This window comes from Acytostelium subglobosum, assembly GCF_000787575.1.
Source record: "Acytostelium subglobosum LB1 DNA, scaffold: scaffold9, whole genome shotgun sequence".
Classification (NCBI taxonomy): Eukaryota; Evosea; class Eumycetozoa; order Acytosteliales; family Acytosteliaceae; genus Acytostelium; species Acytostelium subglobosum.
Genome location: NW_012236524.1, coordinates 154927 through 172055, shown reverse-complemented (window position 1 = coordinate 172055; position 17129 = coordinate 154927). Strand labels below are relative to the sequence as shown.

The following is a 17129-nucleotide window of genomic DNA, read 5'->3' as shown; positions in this document are numbered from 1 at the left end:
GTTTGGAAATTGTCGTACTACTACTACTACCAATACATCTGTTTGAATCAAACAGTGGAGTGGAGGAAGATATGATGTTGTTGTTATTGAGTTTGTTGAAACGACACAAGGATGTTATTAATGTTGTTGATTGTGGAGATGGAAGTTGGAACAATCTACACAGGTTGATTTGGGATGATGTAAGAGATGTCAGTGATGGAGATGATGATGTACAGCTATTCATCAAACTTGAGTGAAGTTGTCTCCATGACTGATTGAAAGGAATGATCAATCTATTCATTGTTTGTTTGTTTGTATGATTGATTGGTTGATTGATGGATTGAAAGTGATAATAAGTGTCATCTATGTTCAAGCGCATCAACTCCAACAACAACTTGATTATTCAATTTCCCAAGTCAAACCCACCATTTGGCGCCAATTCGTTCCTGAAGATCCATTATTTGACCATTAATTCAATTGAATAGTGAACATCTTACAAACAATAATATACAGATAATAGATATGCAGAATAATAATAATAATAATAATCAGTTGCTGCCAGCAGCAGACGATTGTTGCGAGGCTCATTCTAAACAATTTAGATTCTTATGTATAGATTGTAATAGTTTGATTTGTGAGATGTGTATTAGTGATAAACATCGGAGACATGAGGTGGAGAATGTAGATCATTTAAGATTATTGATCAATCAGAGACAATATAACGAGCCATCATTATTAAGATTGAATCAACAATGGATCAAACTTAAACAATTGTCTACAACACATCAATCATTGATAGTTACACGTGATTCAATATCCAATCAAACTATTACATGACATGCTCATTGTTGAGGAGCATAGGATCAACTCACCAATCAATGAGAGATTGCAACAATGTCAATCGTCAATCAATGACATTGTCGATGAGATCAAGACCATCAACAGCATATTCAAACTAACAAACAAATCAGACATTGACATGGACACGACGGACATTGACATCAATCAATCAATCAGAGAGTGCACATCGATTGAGCAGTTCATTCAACAATCACTTCAGACCGGTCAAGACACTGATCCGTCCAAAGAGTCAACCGAGGTCAAGATCACAGACAACGAGTTGATGACCTTGATCAAAGGATATGTCCAGAAGATCGGAACACAGTATACTGTTCCGCGACCCATGAACATGCAAGCCGACCTCAATACAGTAGAGCATATCAGAGATCAAGTTAAGTCATGCATCCTGCTCATGGATGCTGAGGATGTCCCAATCGAGAAGTTCACTCATGACCTTGATCATCAGGTCATGTGCATTAGATCAGAGACCTACTCATTCTTCTCACCAATGACCAACACATGGACCGTACACGAGTATGAAGGTGATGAGTACAGTGGTGACCTGTACACGGCTGCAGTATATGCTCGTGGCAATGCCTACATATTTGGAACTAATGGCGATGATACATATTCCCGCTTCTCACTGGCCGACCGTCAGTGGCACTTCGAAAACAAGATTGAGGGTGGCGTCAAAGGTGGATACTACATCTCGACTGTGTACGATGGAGACAAGACCATATACTTGGTTGGTGGCATTAATAAAGCCACTGAGAATCGAGTGGACACGTTCAACATCGAGACGAAACAGTTCCAACATCTTGCCACTCTCAAGAACGCCATAGCAACCTCCAACCTTATCCTACACTCCAACATCCTTTACTGTTTTGGCGGCTTTAATTTGGAGGACACCTACCTCATCTACAACCTGGTCACCAAAGAAGAAACAATCGTCAATCTACCCAGTAGAATTGATACATTCGCATACGATGGCCAGGACAAGGTGTACATCATGTTTGCACGTGGCCGACAATTTACCAGCATGTCATTGTCCACAAAGAGACAGTCCGATCTGACACCTCCGCCCATCAAACCTGATCTCGATTTCCAGTCTGAAGGTGGTGTGGATGACGGTGTAGATGAGTTTGGTCCACAGATCAACATATTATGTCGATGCACCTCCGAGCCCAATACTCTACTATTCCTTCAAGGTACAGATTACAACTACCGATACTCAATCAAACGTGATAAATGGACCAAGATCAATGACAATGACGCTGTTGATCAACGAGGATGGTGTGGCCTGCTTCAACTTTATGATGGACAGTAAAGCCAACAACCATCTCATCATCATCCTAACTTTAATCATCAGCTGGCTGGACAATAAAACGTTACCAAGCCATTCATTCAACCCACTGGTGGTGGAGTTTGTCGTCTTGCTCAAATTTGAGTTTGGCTATTGGGCAGCACAATAATATGATGTGGTGACCCAAGATAACAGGAATCAATCAGTGATGGTGTGAGTGTGGCTCTCATGTAATTCTCTAAGATGGTTTGGGCCGATGTCTTGATGACTGTTGTTTGTTCATTCTGCACTAAACTAATCACGCATGCATCGCACAACACATCACGTGCCACTCACTCCTACACTACAGTAACACTAAGAGGACTAATACATAAAGATATAGATATATATAAAAGTATACTTACCTAACTAAACATGTATTCTATACCAAGACCACAAGCAAATGATAATGATGGCCTGAAGGGACTGTCGATCAGACCTATGGGTGACCTAAAGTACTTGGTCAGCAGCCAATCCTCTGTGAGCAACAACATGCTCATGAGAGACCTCCTCAATCCTCCAATCTACTCTCTCAATCCTGGACCATCATCATCATCAGTTCCATCCTTGACACGCAGCTTTGACAACATCGGTCCAATACATCATCTACTCGATAACAAGATCCCTCAGACTCAGGCTCTGCCTCCCTTGATCAACAATGTGCCACACAAGATCGTACCCAAGGTGCACTCAGTGTGTGTGCAGAGACTTGACCTTGAGTCGGCCACGTACCCTCAGGAGATCACTCATGACCGCATCAGCAACATTGAGTACCAGATCAAAGGCCACATCAACAATGATGACGAACTGATCATTCGTACCATTCCTCTAAAGACCACTCACTTCTCCATTGCCAACGAGCTATCACATGTTGATCGTACTGGTAGATGTTCAGTGAATCCTACCATAACATGTTGTGTAACAAACAAGCCTGCCAAGACCAACACTGTAACACTACGCTCCTACCTCGTCAACGCACGAACAATGTCACCCATCATCCATTGGGACAGTCCTCCCATCAAGTTCCACACCGGCCCATCCTCCTCCACATCCTGATCATCAGCATCATCAACATCATCATCATTACCACCATCAATTGAATTGTAATATTACTTAATTAATTAATTAAATAACTTGTTTATAATACTGCTGACTTGGGCTCTTTCTTTACCTTTGGTTGATCGCCAGATGATGGCTGCTCCTTCTCCTTGAGCAGATCACTGATGGTACCGTTGTTCGAGAGTAGTTGGTAGGCTCGGTGGAACTCCTGGACAATGGCGGCCAGGTGATGTGGCTTGCGAATGGATCGCGCAATGTTGAATGTGACATCAAAGGGGTCTTCAATGTTGAGGTAATATTCGCGACGATCGTCCTCCCATTGCTTGTTCTCTAGTAGTGTGCCAGTACGTATGCTTATCGTCTGCCTATAATCAAACTCCACGGCATAGTACTTGAAGAACTCAAACAACAGATCGCCAACACTGCTTCGGTTGTGGTTGCCAAACAGCATGAGACTGTCGATGTTCTTGTAGTACTTGACGTTGTGGCCATCCACCATCTGATCCTGCATGATCTGGCCATTGCCATACTTCTTGCCATTCGATATTTGCACAAAGCCATTGGCCATCTGCTGTAGGCACGGCAGCAACTTTATCTTCTCTCGTTGCAAAAAGTGTATCAGCATGTTTGCGTACGAGTAAGAGTGTAATGTGTTCTTTGATGCGTCATTGATGCATCTGACCTTGCTCTAAGTATGTATTTATGAGTGAGTTAGTGAGTGAGGCATTGGAGTGATGGGACTCTGGTTGGCCTTACCCATTTCTTGATGACAAAGGCCATTGGTCGCACGCGATTGTCAATCTGGCAATAGTCGTATATCATCCTGCTATTGTGGATGGCCAGAGGGTTATTGATTGAGAGGTCACACGATAGGTTTGTCTTCTCATCTCTGAAGCGCACAATTGGTACTCTTGTGCGAGTGATTGGTAGAATGTCCACATAGTTATCTGTATGTTTGATCGAGTGGAAGTAAGGACTCATCATCGGCTTTAAGGTCCAAGTCCTTCCAATGAATACATACTCTGTTTGAGAATGCTTGATATCTTATGAGTTGTCCTGACCTGATCGACAGGCTTGTCGGTGAGGAATGAGATGTCCAGATCACTGTTTACGAATGCCAATCCATTGGCTGATGATCCAAATAGGTGTACATCGATGCGGTATCCTGTGATGTAATGAATGATGAATGAATGATTGATAGTGTCAGTGCATGTGTTGATGAAGATGAGCAGTGTCATGCCAACACGAATGATGATCTAGTACCTCTGAAGTGCTTGATCAATAGGTTCCTGATGTTGCCAATCATGGCCAGTCCTCTGTCATCCTTGACTCGCAGATCCTCCATTAGTTTGTGTGATGCCATTGTCAGTGCAGACTTGCTCTCGCTGGATGGCGCCAGTAGCAGTGGAACATCTTGTCGCGTGTAATAGAATCTCATGATCTTCTCTCGCTCGTTGAGCACTGCCATTTTGGATGACAGCACCTTCTTCCTGTTGTACAACTTCTTCTCCGCCTTGAGTGCTGCCCTGAGAGGTGCTTGCAGCTCCAGTGGCATCTGGTCAATCTCTTTTGTCGTCTTTCCAACGTGCGAAGTCTTCAGATTGGCGACAACCTGCGCCAACTCCACACTGATCATTTCTCGCTTGATCCTTATCTTCTCCAATGCATCGTATGTCTCTCCTACGACCATCTCGACACCACCACTCTTGGCTGGCTTGTCTGTCTTGATTGGTGCTGGTGGTGGTGCTGGTATTGGCGCAGGTGCTATCACTGATGCCTTGGTTGACGCTGAGGATGCTGTTGTTGTTGTCGAGGTTGTAGTTGTTGTTGTGGAGGTCGTCTTTGGATTGGATGGCAAGAACATTGGGTGAGTCGCGGTAGGGACAAGTGGCGGCAGATCGGTTGGCTTCTCGAGATAGACGATCTTCTCGACAACTTTCTCAACGATCTTGTCCACTGGCTTGTTGACATAGACTATCTTCTCGACGACCACAGGCTTGTCAACGTATACCTTCTTCTCGACGACCACCTCCACGACCTTGGGCTTGCTCGCATCTGTTAACTCCTTGACCTCAGCATTGTACTGATCAATCGTCTTCTGCAACGTTTTCAGCCTCTTGTTTGTTATATTCTTCTTCTTTTGCTCATACGCTGCTCGCACTGCTTCCCTCTCCTCCTCGTACTCTGTTGTAATCGTCTGAAGCTCATCACTGTAGCCAACTATGCCTCGATACTCTCGTTTCAGATCTGCCATCTCTCGATTGTGTCTCGTTGACAACTGATTGAAACTCTCCTGCCAACGATAAGGGTCCTCACCATATATCTCGTTCATTATTTGCAGCTTCTCCTTGAGCTCCTCGCGCTCATCTGCGTGAGTCTCTCGCAAAACATCAATCTGATCCTCTGGGTCGATCCTTTCGGGATTCCTGTAGTTCAGCTCATTGATCTTGCGCTGCTTCTGTGTGTTGGCATCGGACAGTCCTTCCTTGCGCTCCTCCTCTGCCGCCTCGAGCATGTTTATCTCGCTCACTCGATGCTCCTCCTGCAGCGACTCTGAGCGCTCTTGTGCAATGTATGTGAGCAGGTTGGTTGTGCCGAGCTGTATGTTCTTGCGATACTCATTCAGCTGTGTGAGGTTGGACATGGTGATCTTGAGCACATCGAGTGTGAGCTGTTTGCGTGGCTGTGCCTGGCCCGTCGCCAATCCGACAACGAACTCGCCTACTTTGGACCATCGATAGTATTGTTCTTTCAGCAAGAATGCCAACTGCTTCTGTTGTACTGTGGGCTCCTGGCCAAGTGCATGGAGCTCCGTGTGCTCAGGATGTATATAGTCGGGCAGGATGTGTTGCTCCAACAGAGTGACATCATTGGCCAATTTATTATATTGACTCGGTGTCAATATCACTGGTTGAAGATGTTGCTCCTGAAATGAAGCTGGTATATTTATGTTTGTAGTCATATGATTATTGATTGATTGTTTGACTGAGCTCAGTCAGTGATGTGTTAAAGTGTTGGTTGGTAGTCGGTCCACCTATTATTGTCTGTTTGTTTGTTTGAATGATTGTTTGATATAAAGTAGTAATTGTATAATTGTGTGTTTAAACACAACAATGATTGATAAATTGAGTAGTTGACGATAGTCAGAGTGCAATTAAACAACTTCACACACAATATCAAACCCATTCCTTCTCAATTTTCTCTCTGTTTTCGACTTGTCAATTCAAGTCTCTCTCCACAACAACAATCAAACCTATCCACATTGTCCTTTTCTCAATGTCATGCTCATTGACTTGACATTACTTCCCAACCCCCTCATGAGTCTATTCACTGGTTAATATTAACTGTTGATAAGTTCTCGAGATGGGTTAATGATGGAAGTTCAAAAAACAATCAGAACCAGGTTTTTCTTGACCAGATTTTTCCAATTTGCCTGGTTCCCAGGTCGTTTTTCTCCTTTGTGTATTAGTTTTTTTTTCATTCGCTCACACACCCACATTGAGCTCAGCTCTCTACTTGTCTCTTGCTTTCTCTTTTCTCTTTGACACATTATCAAATTCTAACACTTATTACATATTTATATTTATATATACACATATACAGAGATGAAGTCAATCATTCTTATTTTGATACTGGCCGTCACATTCAGTGTGGTCAGATCAGAGATCAAGTACTTCTCACAGAGATCTGCTGATATCATCATCGAATCACCAATCGTATGTATTGTTATAACACATCATCAGACAACATTTGAACACAGCATATACTTACAAGCGATATCATCATCAATCAATCATAACAGTTCAAGCAAAACTCATTGTTGTTCCTCAAGGGCAACGTTTACTCAAATGTTGAGCTCACCAACATGAAGGACGTTCAGATCGCCTCTCTCATCTCACACACCATGGGCACTATCCCAATGGGTAGCGATGACAGAACTGGCTTCCCAAAGCTCTCAGTCTTTAACAAGCCAAAGTTGAACCTCTTCTTCGGTCTCGATGGTGTTTCATCTGGTATGTCCATGTCCACATCATGCACTCATTCATTCAATCGATCAAATCGAACAATCAACTAACATACTCAATCACTCATTCAATCACTATTACTACTAGCTGACTTGTCCAAGGCCTCATTGTCATTCCTCAACACTGAGAATGCCATCAATGTCGAGAAGTCATTCTACCCAATGGACTCTGTTGCCGAGTTGGCCACCGTTGCCACTGGTGTCACCCCAGACGTCCACGGAATCGTTGGCTCCCACTGGGAGACCCCAGGTGCTGAGCGTATGAACGCCTACCGCGAGAAGGCCATCGCCCTCTCTGCCAACTTGGCCGACGTCCTCACCCAGACCTACGCTGGACAATCGCTCATCATCTCGGGCTCTTCCAGCTCGGCCATGACCGGTGCCTCCGCCGTCCACCGCGACGTTGCCAAGCAGTACCCCAACGGCAACTACCACGCCGTCTTTAGCGGTGCCTACCAGATGCAGTCCTTGTACGGATACAACAGAGACGAGCAGTTCAAGTTCACCATCACCGACATTGAGCGTATGTTGTACGCCAACGAGTTCAGAAACTTTGTCCTCCCCACCGGCTGGTCCACCAAGCTCGCTGGCGATCAGCTGACCATCTTCAGCGCCGTTGGCAGCAAGGTCACCATCGACATTGACCAGTACAGCGCCCTCCTCAAGGAGTTGACCTTTGTTTACAAGACCGTCCGCATGTTCTCCGAGAAGAACGCCTTCAACGGTGCCGTCGCCGACTCTGTCCCCGACATGATCTCCTTCACCTTTGCCACCCTCAACGGTATGGACAAGGAGTCCGCCCTCTACAGCTTTGCCCTGCAGCTCGTCGACAAGACCATGCAGTCTGCCTACGAGCAGCTCAACGGTCTCTACGGCCGTATTGCCTGCGAGGTCCTCGTCATGCCAGGTATGCCCGCTGCTGACCAGCAGCTCATCGACCAGATTGCCGAGGTCGCTGGCGAGCATATTGTCGGCGCTGCCTCTGCCCCAACCGTCTATTTGCAGTACGACTCCAAGGCCGAGCGCCAGACTCTCTGTGACGAGCTTGAGCAGGTCGTCTCTGCTGAGATCAAGGTCCACTGCATTGCCCACCCAGAGTTTGACATCCGTCTGCTCCAGATCAATGCCAGCTCGTCCAACAGCTACAACAGCCCAGACTTTGCTGCTGACTCCCAGGCCACCGCTCTCTTCCAGGTCTTCCTCTTCTTGCCCATCATCCTCGTGTTGGCTGTCATCTTTGGTTCTCTCTTGATGATGCGCATCAGCTTCGATGCTCAGAAGGATACTCTGTTGTTCAGAACTGCCAGAAGAACCCATTAAATAGGTCTGGTCTATCAAGGACTCTAATAAACCCCATTGTCATTCATATACTATACACTACAATCAATCATTCTACTTGTTATATTATCTAAAAGGATATATTTATTGCGAGGGATTGATTGATACCCTATTGCTTGCATCATCACCTGATTGTTGTTGTTGTTGGTTGTGGCAGTTATCAATCAACTCTACCTGTGTATGAACTTAGTTGCCAACCTGCATGGCCTCTCCCTCACCCTCAGCGGCCTCATTCTCAATTGAGTCAAGCTACAGCGACATTTGTTGTAAGAAATGGTTAGTACATGATGATGATGACGATGAAGGTATTAGGTTACACTTACATAGGCTTGTGTATCATCTCCTTCAATAATCTTGAATGCTTGATCGTGTCCAACAAAGCCAATGGATACATTCTTGGAGTTGAGACCAGTGTCGCTGTTGGGGATGGTCTCACGAAGAGCACGAAGACCGTGAACGATCAACTCTTGCAGTGAGCATGTCTCAAAGACCTCAAAGTGCTTCTCCAGATAGGTCTTGGCCGACTGTGATCTAGCGCCAATCGAAATAGCTTTGTACGAGTAGAAGTTGCCTGATGGGCATGTCTGGAAAATGTGAGCTCCGGTTTGCTATACATCACGATGCTGTATGTTAGTGTCTTTGTCTTGTAATCAATGAGGTTAGGATAGCTTACATCATAGCCAGCTACCAACAGACCAACACCATATGGTCTTCTTCCGTATCTCTGTGTATGCACCTGTGACTCTGTGTTTGTGTTTGATTGGGACAATGTTAGTGATCGATATCGAGTTGAATGAATGTCCTTTGATTGATTGATTGATTGATTGATTGAATGAATGAACGATACAATACTATCTGCAACCTTGGTAACAAGTCTCTCAACTCTCATATCGGCCTCGTATACGTATTTATAGTTGGAGCATTCATTTCGCATGTAGTTGCACAGTACTCTGGCGTCGGCGGTGAGACCAGAGATGGCAATGCCAATGTGATCATCGACGTTGAATATCTTCTTCTGGTAGGAGCCCAGCTCGGAGCTCGATCTCTTCAAACTGATCAGTACGGCGTACTGTTTCGACTTGAGTGCGATCGCTGCACTGCCCTGCTTGACAGCCTCCATAGCATATTCAATCTGGTGAATTCTGCCTGAAGGACTGAAAGTTGTAATATCAGAATCGTATTGGTTTCTATACATGTTTGTGTTGAATCAATTATTATTATTATTATACAACTCTAATGTAATATGTAATATATATGTATGATTATTTCTCTCTTTTAAATTATTAAATATGTACAACTAATTAAAAATGAAGTTTGAAGTGATCATCATCAAAGTGTGATCTTCACAAACAATCACGCACAACCCCTTGAACAACACAATTTAATTTCGAAAACATAGACTTTGTGAAGTTCAAAGCTTGGATTGTGATCAAAAGGCAAGGATATCTAGGCTTCCAATGATTGATTATTTTGTTAAGTATGTAACTGATGCTTAGCTGGCGTCTGCTTATTTGTTTGGTAGTCGTTCCAGGCCCATCAATCATACTAATAATTGTATAATATTAACAATGCTTCTAAATATTATATGATTTATTATGGGTTTGAGTGATTAAATAACTTCAACTTGAAGAAATAATTGGGAATAAGAACACACTTATTATTTCTTCCCTCACTTGATGACCAACTATTGAGTAAATAAGTGCCAATATTTGTATCCTAAATAACTTCGCTTCACTTTACCATCTTTAAATAGGTCTCTTTGTCTGTTGGTACCAAGTCTTCCCATTTTTTGCAAAGGATGTGTCCAATCTTCCCAAACGTAGCATCAGGGTTCTCCTCCTTTACTCTTGGTCGATTCTCTTTGACAAAGAGAATATAAACTTTGAAGTTCTTTTGATTATTCTCATCGTTTAGATGTTCATCACCATCATCATCATGGTCATCAGAAAGTTTATATCCTCTCCTTGTATTGAGTTCATATTTAATATCAACCAGTTGTTTTCTCAAATTATTTGTTGATAGTTTGCTAAGATCTTGACTATTATTTATTTCCATGTTATTTAATATTATGGATAAATGAATAAAAAGATGATTTCTTCTTCTATCTTATTTTATATTGTACAGTCTATTAGATTGAGTTAGTTATTATTAAGGACAATCTTTAACTTTATTTTAATATTGATTAAAAATTAATAATATGTTATGTTCTTGAAGAATGTATTAATATGTATGATGCAAGACATCACATTCCAAATTTTTGTGTGAATTGTCCCGAGGATGAAACCGACAAAGTTGACTACAATCACTAGGCAACTGATATTTATTATGTACAAATAACATGTTTACAATACAAGAATGACATCAGAGAATGCCAACTTCAAATATGTACTACTATTACTATATATATGTTGTTTGTTAACAAGTATGTTATATATACACTCACTCAATCAATGAATCAATCACTAACTTCTTATTCATTCATTTATAGCAACTACAAAAGCAACAATAACATTCTTACAACAACAAGAGATTGGATATATTATATCAACTGATGGTGGACTTGGCACTGACCTAAGCGATGCAGTGCTTACTGTAAACACTATTCAGGTGCAGGGTACTGCAATCAACGACACAACGTTCACTTTTAACATCCCCGATCGATGCCCGTTCAATCCCACCTTCAGCCTGACCATCAAGAGCGCCAACAAGAACTTTGTGCCCGCGGTCTCGCCCTCGGCCATCGCACCGGTCATCACCAACATCACAAGCGCACCCACGTCTGGAGGCGTCGTCACAGTCACTGGACACTTCCTCCAGCTGACCAACTTTAATTCTCCAATACCTGTACCATATACCGTTAGCTTACTATTGGGACAGACGGGCTACACTTGCAGCCAGGCATCACCGATCGACCTTGCTCTCAAGGCCATCACTTGCATGGCTTCGCCCGGTGCAGGTGTCGGCTTTGACACAACCATTCGCATCAACGACATCCCTAATCATGCCAGTGATCCTCACGTCCTCTTTGGATACAATCCACCAACTATTATCAACACGACCAACACTACGCAGCTGGGTGGAAACATCACGATCAAAGGAACTAACTTCTTTGATCAACAGACTCAAGTGATTGTAGGCGATTTGGAGTGTGCCAATCCCACCGTGTTGGACTACGCAACGATCATATGTGAGCTTCCAAGCATAGGTGACCCTCCACGAATCATAGTCAGTGTCACAGTCAATGTGGCAAATCAAACTACAACAGAGGCTGTATTTCAATATGACTGTAAGTGTATAATATATACATACATTGATTGAATGTCATTGACCATCACATACTAACTATTTATTTACCTTACACCTACCTTCTTTCTTTATTTCCATATGTCACGCACGTAGTATCATTGATCAAACAAGCAAAGAGGAGGAACGATATGAAATGGAAGATACCAGCTATTATATTTGGAACATTAGGAAGCATTGCAATCATTGCTTGTGTAATACACTTGGCAAAGAAAGTGGGCAAACAACTATCGACCAATGAATAAACTAAACACACACAAGTGTACATACGCAGTTTCTTGGATTAATCATTGAATCTAATTATTGTTAAAAAAAAAAAATCGCCAAAATATTCCCTACTTAATCAAGGCATTGAAAATCACCAAAACATGGGCTCCATAGCATAGCTGGTTATTGTACTTCCCTAGTAAGGAAGGGGTCACGAGTTCGAATCTCGTTGGAGCCTTTTCTCTCTTTAATTAAATTTTCATACGAAAAAAGTACGTTTTTTTGCAACATTTTATCTCTTTGTTTAAACAGTTTTGAGGTGATAATTTGATTTTACTAAACATTGTTGAATTGACTATCTATTGATTCTAACTGGATGTCAAGAAAATGAATTTGGTTAGTATATTCAATCATCCAAACTTTTGTCTATAATTGAAAAAAATTGTCAAAATAATTGACAATGTATAGTATACTTTCGAGGGAGACAAAGTAAACGTGAGGAACGTTCCTCACTTGCTACAACCCTTGGACTGTTCTCAGATCCAGACACTTCCCCAACACAACTGGTACGCCCCTATTCTCTCCAATGGCAAGATACCCACCGAAGCAGTTCCCCTCCTCCACCCCATTTCATTTTGAAAAAAAATACAAACATTTTAATAGAAAAAAGGCTCCAACGAGATTCGAACTCGTGACCCCCTTCCTTACTAGGGAAGTACAATAACCAGCTATGCTATGGAGCCCATGTTTTGGTGATTTACTATTCCATGCTTAAGTAGCCAAAATTTGGCGGTTTTTGAAATTTAATGTCATGTTTGTATTACTATTTTAAATAAATATTCGATAGATTAATATATATATATTATTTCCATTAATATTAAAGAATTATTTAATAAGTTGGATTATTAAAAATTGACTGCTCCCAAGATTTTATTGCATGGGCAAACATGCTTGCATCGGCCCACCACTCTCTATTCGTACTTGTATTATTTATACACACATAAACCTTGTCTCTCTCTTGGTTGACATTAGCAATAGACTATTTGTCAATCGGATATCTAGATAGATGTGTTCAACATGGGTATAACTTCAAGCAAATCGGATCAAGACTCACCTACCTTGTCGCCGATCTCAACAAAGGGTGACCACTACTACTCTGTATCTGAGCACTCGTCCGTCTCTGACACATCAACAACAACTACAACAGCTACAGCAGATACAACAGCAAACAACAACAACAATAACAATAATAATAATACAAGTCGACGAAGTAACAGCACATCGACCTCCTCCTCAAAGAATGAGAAGTTGGCCAAGAGCAAAAAGTCAAAGAGAGGTAGCAAGAGGATGACATCGGTGGACCATAAATCAAACAGTAATAGCTTCATCATCAACAGTTGTGCACCACCACCAACAATACTGGGTGATACACCTTCACCTCGTGGCCACCCATCGACTACAACGAGGACCTATTCAAACGATCTCTCATCATCAGCGCCCTCACCTCCAGCATCAGGGTCAAACAGCACGCTAGCCACGTCAGTGTTGGCCAACAGTCCCAATCTCGACTTTGAGACAACGTTGGAGGAGGCCCACAACATCCAACTACACCATGCCTCCCCTCAGCAGCTGACTGTTGACTTGCCAATGTCATTGCAACAACAACACTCGACTGTGTGTGACCTCTGCAACCAGGTCGTGCCCACCTCGCAATCAATGTCGGTACCATCGGGCAACCTGAGGCATGGCAGTATCTCCTCGGCCTCTGTCGACATACTCAAGAGCACAACAGGTACACAGGGCAGCAAGCGATCACTATTTGACAGCTTTGACAGCAACAAGAACAATGTAGCATACACAACAACATCCACATATTCAGCGGGCTACGATGACATTGCCGGAAGCAGTTACTCGTCAGCACAGCAGCAGCGATCTTATCATCATCACAACAACAATGAACAGACTCTGATGAGTCTGAACAGTAGTATATTCAGCAACATGGACCATTATCTACCCAACAACATACAGCTTTCAATCTCCTCTCCCTCCATTATCACGCCGACAACCAACAAGTTGCTTAGCTCTAGCCAGCCACACATTGAGGTGCCTGCACACCCCTCGATACTGCACGCATCTCTGGGCAGCACATCAGAGCTCTTCAACAACTCGTTGATTAGCTCGTTCCTCTCCTCGCATCCACAGCCAATAAGCGCGATATCCCCTCCTTCAACGCCTCGCACGTACAACCCCAAGGACTCGTCTTATGACTCAAAGGACAGCTTTGTCATGTCCAGCACGTCCCTGGCTGAGGCGCCTCTGCGACGAACCTCAGTGTCTCGTCCACGCAATAATCAATCACACTACTTTGCACCATCGAACGACTCTAGCTACAACGACTCTGTACACTTCAATATCAAGAAGGACGACTACTCCAAGGATGTATCATTCATGAACTCTGATCACGAGAGCAACCGAGACAAGTCAACATCATCCACGTCCTCGATCAATCCATCCAAGCTTCAACACTTAGCGACGTCACAACGTCCTCGTGGAAGGTCCATCTCTGACTCTTTATATATGTTATCAAACAGCAAAGAGACTGTATGTATTGCCCTATCTGGGATCATTCCATTCATTCAATCTACAGTTTATCTAACAAACTACCAACCTTAGATAAATGACATACAGAGAGCATTGGAGAATGAAAAGATAAAGAAGAATAGATACAAGCAATTGCGATCGATACTCAAGGAGGTCACGGACATCATAGAGATAAGTGACATCCAGTTTGTACAAAAGATAGGTGAAGGATCATTCAGTGGTATGTTCATCCAATCATCAATGTCCAGAGCACGTCTACATCCATTCTAATACAATGCAACAACAACAAACAGAGGTCTGGGAAGGTTGGTGGAACAATATACATGTGGCAGTGAAGAAGTTGAAGATTGTGGACGATGAGAGTCTGTTTAAGGAGAGGTTCAAAAGAGAAGTGGAGAATCTAAAGAGGAGCAATCATCAGAACATTGTAATGTTCATTGGAGCATGTTACAAACCACCATGCATCATCACAGAGTATATGAGTGGAGGCAGTCTATACAGTATCCTTCACAATCCAAGCACGCAACCAAAGACAAAGTACTCATTCCCGCTGGTGTTGAAGATGGCCAGCGACATTGCACTGGGTCTGATGCACATGCACTCGTTGAACATTGTGCACCGCGACCTCACCTCTCAGAACATACTGTTGGACGAACTTGGCAACGTCAAGATATCAGACTTTGGACTGTCTCGCGAGAAGCCTGCCGACGTCTCGATGAACATGACCAATGGCGGCATCTGCAATCCTCGATGGCGCCCACCCGAGATCACCAAGAACCTTGGAAACTACTCTGAGAAGATCGATGTGTACTGCTTCTCCCTGGTGGTGTGGGAGTTACTCACTGGCGAGATACCATTCTCTGACTTGGATGGCTCTCAGGCCTCGGCCCAGGTGGCATACGCTGGCTTGAGACCACCAATCCCCGAGAACTGCCACAAGGAGTTTGCTGACCTGTTGGTGCAATGTTGGCAGACCGATCCTGCCGACCGTCCACTCTTTCCCTACGTCGTGGCCAAGCTGAAAGAGATCAGTTGGAACAACCCAATTGGATTCATATCGGACCAAGCCACCCGAGGCGATTCAACAACGACGAACCAACCAACGACAACGACAACGACGACGACGATGACGACAAACAAAGACACTCAGTAATCAGTCAGACCCAATGGAAGGGATGATGGTACGGAGAGTTCACAAGTCTAACTCAGATGCCATTGATTAGACAACATCAAACAAACCACATGTATGTAGTAAATATGTATTAAATAGGAGCAACTTGTGTTGTTCCTTCGATTTATGTTTTGTGTCACAAGTCCTCTTCTGGAGGGACTTGAAGGAGGTGATGCACACCATGCTGAGCTTGGCCATCGGGGCCTCCTTGTCGCCAAAGAGGTGGTTGGCGATGTAGTGCCAGAGGTAGTTGACAATGATTGCCATGAGGTGGATGAATGGAAGGCGGGGGCGACGAGACTTCGTGGAGATGTCCAGTGCTTTGATATTCCATTCTCTGACTTTGATAACCTCATTGGATATCATGTCCTGGAATTTACAGGGCTCTTCCAGAGCCGACACAGCATGATCAGCTCAGACCACTATGATCCTCCTTCGCTCGCCGGAGTTGCGAGCCTGCTCTGCCTCGAGGCGCCAGATGCCACCTTGATGCTGAGACAAGTGGACAGATCAGAGTGCCTTGGACCAAGTCAATCGCGCCGCAGGCGTTTCCTTCCTCAGTATCCATCTGTGCCCTGTTGGGGTGTCTAAAATCACAAGTGCCAACTCCTTTTTAACATGAGGAACTTCCAGAGTCGAATGATTCGTTTTCCAAAGTGTTTTGATGTCGCTTCGCGCACTCAATCACTTCATTCGTTCATTCATAGACAGTGGGTCTTCAGTTACTAACTGTCATACTCTCAAGGTATGTCCTCTTGTTACACGCAATCAATCATTAATTATATAAATAAATAAGTTTATATGATTCGTTCATTCATAGACAGTGGGTCTTCAGTTACTAACTGTCATACTCTCAAGTGAACGTTCAATAATATTAAGAGTACATCTCTTTATATTAAACTTTTTTCTTTTAGTTTAGTTTAATCACTCTACAGCGTATTGCTTTAAGTTCCTGGCCAGGACAATCACAGCTGTACTCTGTACATTCATTCTATGTCCTCATACAAGAATTCATCAGACGACTACGTCAAAAAAATTAGCTCATTAAGTCATGGCGACCTCGTCAAGAGATACTGCGAACTCGAGACCGTCAATGGTGAAATGGCGATCGAGCTCGAGGCATTGCGCAAATGCAAGGATAGACATGATCGCATGGAGGAGAAGGCGCAGCGCACGTCGGAGAAATATCGCGCCTCTCGTGCCCGTGAGGCCAAGCTTCTCGACGACAATGTGGAGTTAGTCAGGGACCTCCGGACTACGCTCAA

At 43.5% G+C, this 17129-nt stretch overlaps 8 protein-coding genes across 8 annotated transcripts; 6 read left to right on the top strand and 2 right to left on the bottom strand.

The window, feature by feature from the left end:
* Positions 1-817: 817 nt before the first annotated feature.
* SAMD00019534_049710 (hypothetical protein) lies at positions 818-2146 on the top strand (the record flags this gene model as incomplete). The annotated part of the gene is made up of 1 exon (XM_012899442.1): positions 818-2146. One exon carries the CDS (start codon positions 818-820, stop codon positions 2144-2146), a length of 1329 nt encoding a protein of 442 aa, XP_012754896.1.
* A 456-nt stretch (positions 2147-2602) lies between these two features.
* On the top strand, positions 2603-3217 carry SAMD00019534_049700 (hypothetical protein; the record flags this gene model as incomplete). Its single annotated transcript, XM_012899441.1, has 1 exon — positions 2603-3217. The coding sequence occupies one exon, from the start codon at positions 2603-2605 to the stop codon at positions 3215-3217; it is 615 nt and encodes a 204-aa protein (XP_012754895.1).
* Positions 3218-3299: 82 nt separating this feature from the next.
* Positions 3300-6182, bottom strand: SAMD00019534_049690 (hypothetical protein; the record flags this gene model as incomplete). The annotated part of the gene is made up of 4 exons (XM_012899440.1): positions 3300-3908; positions 3977-4167; positions 4242-4385; positions 4484-6182. 4 exons carry the CDS (start codon positions 6180-6182, stop codon positions 3300-3302), a joined length of 2643 nt encoding a protein of 880 aa, XP_012754894.1.
* A 643-nt stretch (positions 6183-6825) lies between these two features.
* On the top strand, positions 6826-8564 carry SAMD00019534_049680 (hypothetical protein; the record flags this gene model as incomplete). Its single annotated transcript, XM_012899439.1, has 3 exons — positions 6826-6936; positions 7023-7233; positions 7333-8564. 3 exons carry the CDS (start codon positions 6826-6828, stop codon positions 8562-8564), a joined length of 1554 nt encoding a protein of 517 aa, XP_012754893.1.
* A 207-nt stretch (positions 8565-8771) lies between these two features.
* SAMD00019534_049670 (hypothetical protein) lies at positions 8772-9777 on the bottom strand (the record flags this gene model as incomplete). The annotated part of the gene is made up of 4 exons (XM_012899438.1): positions 8772-8831; positions 8906-9190; positions 9256-9326; positions 9435-9777. Coding segments are annotated over 4 exons (759 nt in total), but the record flags the coding sequence as incomplete, so codon positions are not given.
* A 1160-nt stretch (positions 9778-10937) lies between these two features.
* SAMD00019534_049660 (hypothetical protein) lies at positions 10938-12130 on the top strand (the record flags this gene model as incomplete). Its single annotated transcript, XM_012899437.1, has 3 exons — positions 10938-11004; positions 11071-11868; positions 11982-12130. 3 exons carry the CDS (start codon positions 10938-10940, stop codon positions 12128-12130), a joined length of 1014 nt encoding a protein of 337 aa, XP_012754891.1.
* A 1039-nt stretch (positions 12131-13169) lies between these two features.
* Positions 13170-15846, top strand: SAMD00019534_049650 (hypothetical protein; the record flags this gene model as incomplete). Its single annotated transcript, XM_012899436.1, has 3 exons — positions 13170-14693; positions 14781-14913; positions 14987-15846. 3 exons carry the CDS (start codon positions 13170-13172, stop codon positions 15844-15846), a joined length of 2517 nt encoding a protein of 838 aa, XP_012754890.1.
* A 144-nt stretch (positions 15847-15990) lies between these two features.
* Positions 15991-16455, top strand: SAMD00019534_049640 (hypothetical protein; the record flags this gene model as incomplete). Its single annotated transcript, XM_012899435.1, has 1 exon — positions 15991-16455. One exon carries the CDS (start codon positions 15991-15993, stop codon positions 16453-16455), a length of 465 nt encoding a protein of 154 aa, XP_012754889.1.
* Positions 16456-17129: the final 674 nt, after the last annotated feature.